Source organism: Oncorhynchus keta, chromosome 9 (genome assembly GCF_023373465.1).
Source record: "Oncorhynchus keta strain PuntledgeMale-10-30-2019 chromosome 9, Oket_V2, whole genome shotgun sequence".
NCBI classification, from domain to species: Eukaryota; Metazoa; Chordata; class Actinopteri; order Salmoniformes; family Salmonidae; genus Oncorhynchus; species Oncorhynchus keta.
Window position 1 is genome coordinate 10,401,488 of NC_068429.1, and position 11,929 is coordinate 10,413,416.

Sequence of the window (11,929 nt, forward strand, 5' to 3'; positions counted from 1 at the left end):
TACACTGACTGAAGTGGATTTAACAGGTGATATCAATAAGGGATCATAGCTTTCACCTGGGAAGTAGATCCTCTACTTCCAACTTGTTTAAATTTACTAACATCATATATGGAAGTAGTTTAGTTCCTAAAAAAAAGGGGCAAAATAAAATTTAAAAAATGTTTAAAAAATAAATAATAATCCTGATCTGTCTTATATCTCTGAGATATAGGACAGACACTTCAAAACAAAGTTCTGTATTTTTGGGGGGACTATCTGTTATTCAATCTATTAATCTGTTATTTAACATCTCATTCCAAAATCATGGGCATTAATATGGAGTTGGTCCTCCCCTTTGCTGCTATAACACTCTTCTGGGAAGGCTTGTCTGAACATTACTGCTGGGTCTTGCTTCCATTCAGCCATGAGCATTGCTGAGGTCGCTCACTAATGTTGGGTGATTACACAGTTGGTGTTCCAATTAATCCCAAAGGTGTTCAAAGGGACTGAGGTCAGGGCTCTGTGCAGGCCAGTCAAGTTCTTCCACACCGATCTCAACAAACCATTTCTGTATGGAGCTCACATTGTGCATTATTATTTATTATTATTTACCTAGGCAAGTCAGTTAAGAACAAATTCTTATTTTCAATGACGGCCTAGGAACAGTGGGTTAACTGCCTGTTCAGGGGCAGAAGGACAGATTTGTACCTTGTCAGCTCGGGGATCTGAACTTGCAACCTTTCGGTTACTAGTCCAACTCTCTAACCACTAGGCTACCCTGCCGCCCCAATGCATGGGGGCATTGTCATGCTGAAACTGGAAAGGGCCTTCCCCAAACTGTTGCCACAAAGTTGGAAGCATAGAATCGTCTCAAATGTCATTGTAAGCTGAAGCGTTAAGATTTCCCTTCACTGGAACGAAGGGGCCTAGCCCGAACCATAAAAAACTGCCCCAGACCATTATTCCTCGTCCACCAAACTTTACAGTTGCATGGCTGTGTGCTCGATTTTATACACCGGTCAGCAACAGGTGTGGCTGAAATAGCTGAATCCACTAATTTGAAGGGCTGTCCACATAGTTTTGTATATATAGTGTATGTAAAGAAACAAGATGGTGTAGGGTGAAGTTGCACCTAGACACTGATCTTGAGTCAGTTTGGCATTTCCCTCACTAATGATTAAGGTTAGGATTAGGGGAGAGGAAGCTGATAATAGATTCTCACCTAGAGTGAACTTTCCCGAGAGCTGAAACATTTCTCCCTCTTGTGGAAATATGGAAGAGCTCAGAACACAAAGAGCAGATACTGTAACACAAGCCACCTATCAGCAGTCTGTAACACAAGCCACCTATCAGCAGTCTGTAACACAAGCCACCTACTGTATCAGCAGTCTGCCTGTCAATTAATTTGACCTCTCGTCAGAGACCAAATTTGACATCATCACATGTGGTTTGACACTACTAATGTCTCTCAAGACGTGCTCTATAAGTACCTTCTCTGCCATGTTCCATTCGGGTTTAAATGATTACAACTGATTTATCTACAAATAGTCAAGAGTTGAATTGAGCAAATAGTGCTTTCCACTGGCAGACACGAAGCTTGTAGGTTTTAAGAAAAAGGCATTACAGAAAACATAATGTCGGGGAAAGCATCTTTATAAAACGTTCTAGGGAACAACCGTTTAATGTGTCACATCCCATAATAATTACAGCACTTCTGAAACAATCTTACGGATCCCGTCCCGATGACATTTGAGAACTGTTTCTTATTTGCTCATAAAAAAAATGGAGACACACACGTCCTATAGCGTAGTAGTGTTTTAATAACAATGTCAAGTGAAAGATAATAAAACGTAAGTCAGTCGCATTGCAGGGCATAAATAGACACAGTAGAAAACAAAACAAATGCTTTTACGTAGCTAAAACTACAGTATACAAGCGGTGTGAAAGATTTGACCAGAAAGTCAAAAACCTTTTGTAGGAATAAAATGACAAAGTTCCACACAAGCCTATGAACATGAAGTCAAAATGAGTCACTGAAAAGCACTGTTGACCTGCGATGCAACTTCCTTGTTCCATTGTTGTGGTTAATGGTCATGCAGGAAAATATCACGTTTCAACCCACATTGTAATCATGAAGACAATGCTTTACTGTGAACATCGAGGGCCGGTTTCCAGATCACAGATTAAGAACAGTCCTGGCCTAAAAACCATGTTCAATGGAGATGCTCTATTAAACGGGCATCTCAGTCCAGAATTACTGTAGTCTATTATTAATTCCCATAATGCATTGGATATTCCTGTTTAGAACTGACACAGTCTTACAATATCTTGCATTGTATGGCATATTAAAACATGTGTTGTTCAAGTAGCATTTTCCTTCATGATGGCCAAAGTAAAACTGTTAATTTCTACTGTATACTATTAATATGATGCGGTACGAACACTGTTAAGGTTAAACTGTTAAATCAACACATTCTAAACATCACAACTAAGAAGCCACCAAAAATTCACTGCAAACACAGTCACATCTGTGAGCAAATTGTTGACGGTTATTGATAATACCGAATATATTTCACCAAAGAACATTTCCAAGTGTTTGGTGAAAACATATCACCGTTAAGAGTTTTTATCTTTAGCTGCTGTTGTGATCTGCACCCTTAAATAAGTACACATCACCGTTCATACATCGGGTTAAGGTGCCTTTAAGTGTCCACTCCAGGTAAACATAGCCTATATGCAACATACTGCCATTTTTATATGAAACCAATATCTTCCATGACTTCAGATAAATTACAACTAGAAATAAAAAATGATATAAAAAATAAATAATGATATAGTTACATTAAACACCTTTTTTTTAATGGAAATACAGATTAAGCAATTTCTGTAAACCCATTTCAGAGTGAAGACAGACAGGTGACTAACCCTAACCCATGAACCATCTAGAAGGGTCCAATAACCTTTTACTCAAACTACACTGACACAAACACAATGGAGGAGATGGATGTGCACTTCCTAACTTTGAAAATATTTCCTTGTATGGTTTTTGGAGGTTATTTTCTTGTCCTATGACACAAAGAGGTTAGCGTGGAAAAGAGAAGCATGATGAAAAAGAGCTTAAACCCATAATAGTAGAATTTGAAAGTCACACCAAACCATATAAAGCATGATATGGCATATACATGTACACTGAGTGTACAAAACATTATGAACACCTGGTCTTTCATGACAGACAGATCCCTTATTGATGTAACTTGTTAAATCCACTTCAATCAGTGTAGATGAAGGGGAGGGGACAGATTAAAGAAGGATTTTTAAGCCTTGAGACAATTGAGGAATGGACTGTGTATGTGTGCCATTGAAAGGGTGAATGGGCAAGACAAAAGATTTAAGTGCCTTTAAATGGGGTATGGTAGTATGTGCCAGGTGTACCGGTTTGTGTTAGGAACTGCAACGCTGCTGGGTTTTTCCACGCTTAACAGTTTCCCGTGTGTATCAAGAATGGTCCACCACCCCAAGGACATCCAGCCAACTTGACACAACTGTGGGAAGCATTGGAGTCATCATGGGCCAGTATCCCTGTGGAACGCTTTTGACACCTTCTAGAGTCCACACCCTCAACGAATTGAGGCTGTTCTGAGGGCAAAAGGGGGCGCAACTCAATATTAGGAAGGTGTTCTTAATATGTTGTACACTCAGTGTAAATGTCTGGACCAATACCCTGCCTAGCTGTAGTTTTGCATGTCTGGAGGAAAGGAAGGTGATCTTTCCAAAAAATGTCACAATTGGTGAATTACAGTATTCAGAAAGACCAGAATTGTATAGTCATGAGATGGTGCACTTTACTGTCATGTGTTGACAAGTCAATATTAGTAAAGTGTCCTTAATGTTTCGTTCACTCAGTGTATAGTTACAATTGCATGTCATATGGCTTATGATAGGTAAATTGTCATTGGTAAGAGACTATCAGATAATTTATATCATGCAAATGATTTTGTTATGAGGGCATTAGGTCAGGGCTACTTCAAGTAAGGTGTTCTCCAAGATTACGCCTCAAAATGATTGTCACGTGTCCTACGAAACCCCAAATAGATCATATTACAATGTGGTCAAGTTTTCCCAGGGCACCCCAAAATAATCCTCCTTTGGTTTCCATAGCTACGGTACGTGTTTCACGTGCTCTACACACCTTTATGAAGGGGTAGCAAAAACATCAAACTAAATTGATAACCTTTTACCCAGGCTAAAACACCCATCCCTCCCATTCAGGAAATGAAAATGAAAAGAATGACTGTGATTCAGAATGATGGACACAATGTCTAGATGCAGAAAATCTGGAATCTCCTAATTCAACTCCTCACCCCTGCTGAGGATTCAGTCTGACTGGGAGAAATGGAGAGAGGGGATTAATTCTGTATATAAGGAGCTAATCTCACCTCAGGCACTCTGACGGTAAGCCTCTCCCCCACAAATCCTCTTAGAGCAGCAATCAGCAGTTGAAGCAATAACAAAGCGTTTCCCCCGCCCCCGTTTCGGTAAAAAGCGGAGGGATGAGGCTGTAGAAATGTAACCACACTCAAATTCATAGATATGAATGCAAGGACTGACCACCAATGATAGGAAAATTATAGTTTTAACCATGTTTTGAGGATATATATATAGTGTTTGTTTATATTTACTGTTTAGAAACAGTGGAGTAAAACAAGCATATATTTTAAGTTCTGATGGGCTACGACAGTTCAAGTAAAGCTCATGAGGCATTTAAAAGTTATATTCTTCAAGAATCAATGAGTATCATCAATTTATAAGTCCAAAAATGGATGCAGTAACTGCAGATTGCCCCTTTACAGGATTCTGTTTTAAATAACCTTTTGATTGTGTAACAGTCAGTGGTTTACATTAAACCCACATTTCCCTGGTGCTTGGCAAGAGCAAAATAGTAGTGTAGCGGAGTGAGCTTTCACATTAAAAAAAAAACTTTATTTAACTAGGCAAGTCAGTTAAGAAACAAATTCTTATTTACAATGATGGCCTAGGAACAGTTGTGTTAACTGTCTTGTTCAGGGGCAGAATGACAGACTTTTTTTTTACCTTGTCAGCTCGGGGATTTGATCTTGCAACCTTTCGGTTACTGGTCTAACACTCTAACCACTAGGCTACCTGCCGCCCCTATACATCCACACACATACAGACATACAGTAGCTTACATACAGTACTGCTGGGGCTAATGCTAATTGCTATGGATGTATAGCGCAGTACTGTTTTGGCTAATGCTAATTGCTATGGACGTATAGCGCAGTACTGCTGGAACTTATGCTAATTGTTATGGATGTAAAGTGCAGTACTGCTGGGGCTAATGCTAATTGCTATGGATGTAGAGTGCAGTGCTGCTGGGGCTAATGCTAATTGCTATGGATGTAGAGTGCAGTGCTGCTGGGGCTAATGCTAATTGCTATGGATGTAGAGTGCAGTGCTGCTGGGGCTAATGCTAATTGCTATGGATGTAGAGTGCAGTGCTGCTGGGGATAATGCTAATTGCTATGGATGTAGAGTGCAGTGCTGCTGGGGCTAATGCTAATTGCTATGGATGTAGAGTGCAGTGCTGCTGGGGCTAATGCTAATTGCTATGGATGTAGAGTGCAGTGCTGCTGGGGCTAATGCTAATTGCTATGGATGTAGAGTGCAGTGCTGCTGGGGCTAATGCTAATTGCTATGGATGTAGAGTGCAGTGCTGCTGGGGCTAATTCTAATTGCTATGGATGTAGAGTGCAGTACTGCTGCGGCTAATGCTAATTGCTATGGATGTATAGTGGTTAAAAAGTAAAGGTGTGCTGTAGGATGCAAGGTCTGTAAAAACATAATATGTCTAACAGTGCAGTCCAATGCAGAAAAAAAGGGGCCAGTTGGAGAGGCATTGGTTACACATCCCTTACCATTTTTAAAAAGGTGCGCGCGCACACACATACACACACACAGTCAATAAATACGTTTACCAGTTATTGCTAATCCTGACGAACTTCACATTTTTGTATCTAAACGACCCCCGTTTTCAGTGTACTAACTTAACAATTTGTGTTCACTGGATTTTTACGTATACGTAAGCATGCGTCTCATTTCGTCAAGAGACCCGCTTAGTTTGTCACCCTCGCTTCATAATAATAACAAGATTAGTGGTCTCCACAAGTGTCCCCTTAAAGGACTATCCTATGATCTGAGTAGGGAGAGAAACGCACAGCCGGAAATAGCACCCAAATCCCATGGAAGTGGATGAGAGAACAGGCGGGTGGTGACTCTGGTGTTGCTTCATGTCTTGTTCCTGGTGAACATGCGCTCGCTCCGCAGCGTCAGGTGCTGGAGCTGGAACTGCAGCACCTCTGTGTCGGCCGGAGGCTCCTTGACACTCATTTTGTCCAGGTTGAGGTAGTCCAGGGACTTGGACTGGGCCTTCTTCCCCTTGAGAAGGCAGAGGGGCAGGGGGCCGTGGGGCAGGGCCCTCCCTGGGCCACCCTCCCCTTGGGACAGGGGCCTGAGGTAGGGGTCACCTGAGCTGGGCATGCGCCTACGCCGGCGCCCGTTGACCACGGGGATGTCGTATGGCTGGTAGTAGCGGTTTTTGGTTTTGTAGATGCGCGACGCCCGGTGGATGCCCAGGTCCATGGGTTTGGGGACAGAACTGGGCAAGGCCTCTGATGCTGTTGACGTTGTGGTGGTCGGTGTGGTGATAAGGGTCTTCTCTGGGTTGGGAGACCACTTGTGGGCTAGTTTTAGCAGCTCCTCGCCGGTGGTGAAGCCGACTAGGTAGTTGGAGTCCATGTGGAGAATCTGGAAGCCTGAAACAGTACTTTTGATGGGGGAGCAGGGGGTGCTGGCACAGCGGGGCCTGTCCCCTGTATCGGGTTTCAGCATGGCTTTGACCTCTGCAGCAGCAGGTAGAACAGAGATGGGTGTCCTGGACACGCCACTGACATCCATTTCCATCTTTACCGACATGACCTGATGAGAGAAATAAATAAATATATATTTATTAATATAATATCAGACAGACAGACAGACAGACAGACAGACAGACAGACAGACAGACAGACAGACAGACAGACAGACAGACAGACAGACAGACAGACAGACAGACAGACAGACAGACAGACAGACAGACAGACAGACAGACAGACAGACAGACAGACAGACAGACAGACAGACAGACAGACAGACAGACAGACAGACAGACAGACAGACAGACAGACAGACAGACAGACAGACAGACAGACAGACAGACAGACAGACAGACAGACAGACAGACAGACAGACAGACAGACAGACAGACAGACAGACAGACAGACAGAGATGAAGAGAGCAAAAACAAAATAATAACTACAAAAGTCATCCTCTTTTAAAAAAATTGTTCAAACCATTCTCAGACACATGGTCCACACACTGATACTTTGTAACTGTTTTTTTATCAAAATTTATTCAAGAAATTAATTGTTAATGATTGGCCAAGGTGGCAATGGTTTCATCCTTCAGAGCACTGTAATAACACTTTGACTTTCCTTTGACCAGACAGTGGAATTCTCCCAGATGTGAATTAGTCTGACAAATCACATACTGTAGGTCAGACAGACAGACCAGACAGACAGACAGACAGACAGACATTAACAGACAGACAGACAGACAGACAGACAGACAGACAGACAGACAGACAGACAGACAGACAGACAGACAGACAGACAGACAGACAGACAGACAGACATCAGACAGACAGACTTAACCCTCAGACAGACTTTAAACAGACAGTGATGACAGACAGACAGACCAGATCAGACAGACAGACAGACAGACAGACTCAACCAACAGTAGACAGACAGACAGACAGACAGACAGACAGACAGACAACAACATATGGTCAGACAGATACAGATGAGACAGAACAGACAGACAGATTGAAATCAGACAGCAGAAAAAAAACAGACAGACAGATTTAGTACAGTATTTAGTAGTACAGACAGACATCAAAGACATGGACAGACAGATGCCTGACAGAAACATTAAGACAGACAACAGACAGACAGACAGACAGACAGACAGACAGACAGACAGACAGACAGACAGACAGACAGACAGACAGACAGACAGACAGACAGACAGACATATTTAGACAACAGACAGACAGACATGGGATGAAGAGTTCAAAAACAAAATAATAACTACAAAAGTCATCCTCTTTTAAAAAAATTGTTCAAACCATTCTCAGACACATGGTCCACACACTGATACTTTGTAACTGTTTTTTTATCAAAATTTATTCAAGAAATTAATTGTTAATGATTGGCCAAGGTGGCAATGGTTTCATCCTTCAGAGCACTGTAATAACACTTTGACCTTCCTTTGACCTTGTGGAATTCTCCCAGATGTGAATTAGTCTGACAAATCACATACTGTAGGTCTTTCCATTCATTAACATTTAGAGGAGATCCCATCCACATCTCTTAACCCTCATACCTTTAAAAGGTGATGACGGAGGCCATCACCTAAAGCTTGCACTCAACCAATGTGTAGCAAGCAGCCCAGCTCTACTAGCTTACAATTAACATATGGTCATGTGATATTGGATGAGAGAACAGGAGATTGAAATCAGCAGCAGAAAAAAATACCTTTAGTATCCAGTATTTAGTAGTATCCAGACATCAAAAACAGAAATGGATAACAAATGCCTGGAAAGCATTAAGACTTCAATAGCTTGTGTTGAGTGCTGTCCAGGAGTGTGGGAAGGGCACGACAAACATATTTAACAAACTACTTGGTGAGGAATAGAAAGCTTAATGTGGCTTAATGTTCTAAAACTAATATGTACAAACACTTGCAGTGAAAATCTGCAGTGGTATCCATCGTCCCTTACAATATTTGTAATATTAATTTTCTTGCATGTGTAATTTCACTCATGCATATTAGATGTCATTGGGAAGAGTATGTGCTTGATATTGATCATGTGGAGGCAGGCAGACCTACAATATAATTACAGTGCAGGTACGCGTGTTTACAATGCATTGGTGTGATTGCACATTTGTGTTTTGGTGCTTGTTTGGAGGATATATTGACATGCAGTGTTGTAAGAACCATCACACTAACATGTTTATTTACATATATTGGCACAGTGTTGTTACTGCACCTCCCAATGAATGTTTGTAGGATATGTTTTGGACACTTCGGTTCATATTAAGTGATAATGCCCGAGAAGCTGGTGTTTGGAGGATATATTGGCACGGTGTTGTTAGGCCCGAGACGAATGTTTGGAGGATATATTGGCACAGTGTTGTTAGGCCCGAGACGAATGTTTGGAGGATATATTGGCACGGTGTTGTTAGGCCCGAGACGAATGTTTGGAGGATATATTGGCACGGTGTTGTTAGGCCCGAGACGAATGTTTGGAGGATATATTGGCACGGTGTTGTTAGGGCCAAGACGAATGTTTGGAGGATATATTGGCACGGTGTTGTTAGGCCCGAGACGAATGTTTGGAGGATATATTGGCACGGTGTTGTTAGGCCCGAGACGAATGTTTGGAGGATATATTGGCACGGTGTTGTTAGGCCCGAGACGAATGTTTGGAGGATATATTGGCACGGTGTTGTTAGGCCCGAGACGGATGTTTGGAGGATATATTGGCACGGTGTTGTTAGGCCCGAGACGGATGTTTGGAGGATATATTGGCACGGTGTTGTTAGGCCCGATACGAAGTCAAGGTAGCACGAGGGCCGGCAAACCGTGCCAATATATAATCCAAACACCGGCTTCCAGCTGAGGTATATATCATAATATATACAACCATGCATGCAACTGTGGGTGTTTACACTCCAGGCCTATTCCAAAATACATTTAACATAATTGTGAACTAAGTTAATTTCTTATCCCCTTAACACCATTATGACATTTATGTCTAGGGGAAATATAAAGCATTTGATAGGCCTTTAGGCTCGTCTGTTTACACACAGTAGATATTTTTATGGTCATTGTAAGTCGCTCTGGATAAGAGCGTCTGCTAAATGACTTAAATGTAAATGACAGGCTATTTATAATATCACTAATGCACAGCTTGTGGTGGTTGATGCGCCTCATTCAATCAGTTGAAAGGAGGCCCATCCTAAAAAAATAAAAACTCTAGCCAAATAATACTATTGCGTCATGCTTGGCATCTTCATTTTGCTTTCAAATGAGGCCCATGCCCATCCCTGTATGAATTATGGAATTCTACGTTCAAGGCCGTTTAAATGTCAGCGGATAGCAAACTGTAATTTATGTTGGCGTCGCAAATTGTATAGACATTATTGCAACGTAAATGTTTCCAAGTCATAAATAGATGTCCGTCTGCGCATCCCGTCTCACACACCTGTCATCTGAAATCTTTCATCTGAAATCCATACGCGCTCTCAATAGAACATAGGCTACGAAAGGGATTCGGGCTAATACATTTTTTCACGATAATTTGACGCAGTATTATGAATAAAATACGTTCATTTAAGCTTTAATATAATTATAGAGATATATTAAAACGGCTTTCCCACAACAAAACCATTCGACACAGGCCGGTTTTATCCTGTTTTTCCCCTGCTGGCAGGCTGGAAGGAAAATGTTAGGCAAGAAAGACCACCATGGAACAAAATCAACATGGAGAGATAACATCGACTTCGTTTTCAACCGTATGCATGGCAAAAAAAAGCAATCTGCAAAAGCAATCTTAACATAAATATGAATAAAACTGGTGTTATTCATTCCGGGTAGAGCAGTCTGTTGTCCACCATTACAATATGGTGCCATTATATATGACTATTCGGTTGATTAAATGTAGTCTATTGAAACAACATCTTTAAATGTAGGTGTTTAATTCGAATAATGCATCTCCAAACATGCTAGAACGATAAAACAAGGGAAACAAACCTGTTCAACAGCAAAGCCACCCGACGTTCACGCCTCTTCTTATTTGAGCCAAATCGGAGAGGAAGAGGCAAAACGAGAAGGTTTACTCCGCCCAAAATCTCTCCACGTTTAGCAAATAATTAATTATTAAGCAAGTGAAGAGTTTTTGTATGGGAGACATTTAGTGTCGAATTTAGTCAATATAAAAAAATGCATTTCTATTTTGATACGTGAGGCTTATTTGATCTAATAGAAGTTTCGTAATGCTTAGGCTGTTATGAGTGTACTGACAGTGATGCACGTGACCAGTGGTGACACGTCATTCAGAACAGGTTGGGGCAGAGCCGCACATTTTCAGCAAAATAAAATAAATATATACTTTACATATTATTTTGACATTAATACGTGTCACATATCAGTTTTCAAACAATGTAAAAAAAAAATATATATATATATCATCGAGTTAATAAAGCCACGTGCAAACAGGTGTTTCAGCCGAGCTCAGTGCTTTCTGTAGTGGTGGGGTAAACCAGCAGAAAATAGGAGCATTGCTCTGTGATTGGCTCAGTGTTCTGTCACTCATGGGGACACCGTGTCACAGGCCAAGTCCAAATCCTTAGTAAGGGTAGACATAAAATATTTAAGCCCTTTGGGTCCTGCCATAGAGGAAGGCTCAAGGTCATTGGCCACAGATAAAATGACGTCAAATCATGGTATATGTACATTAGTATTGATTGGACTGATCATGTGAAAAATATTAGCTAGCAGTCATCAGGAATCAAGTTGACAATCTACTAGCAAATCCTTTATAATCCTTGTCATATGAAGATAAATAATGAAGAGAAATTCTAGATAAAACGTATCCGTGCTCATCGGCCATTGGACATAAACATTACACAACAAGTTGGAAATCGCAAATTCAACGATGAGTGGTTTGTAAGGAATCAGTGGCTAACTGTAAGCATTGCAAAGCAATCATTAGCCTGCTATTCAGTGGAGTGGCTGTGTGGATTTTTTCCAAGTTCCCACTATAAATCCAGAG

The 11,929-nt window shown here is 41.2% G+C and overlaps 1 protein-coding gene across 1 annotated transcript; it reads right to left on the reverse strand.

The window, feature by feature from the left end:
- Positions 1-1,781: 1,781 nt before the first annotated feature.
- Positions 1,782-11,166, reverse strand: macir (macrophage immunometabolism regulator). The gene is made up of 2 exons (XM_035775408.2): positions 10,909-11,166; positions 1,782-6,972 (listed from the first exon to the last, which is right to left on the reverse strand). The coding sequence occupies exon 2, from the start codon at positions 6,967-6,969 to the stop codon at positions 6,283-6,285; it is 687 nt and encodes a 228-aa protein (XP_035631301.1). The 5' UTR covers positions 6,970-6,972; positions 10,909-11,166; the 3' UTR covers positions 1,782-6,282.
- Between the last annotated feature and the right edge of the window lie 763 nt (positions 11,167-11,929).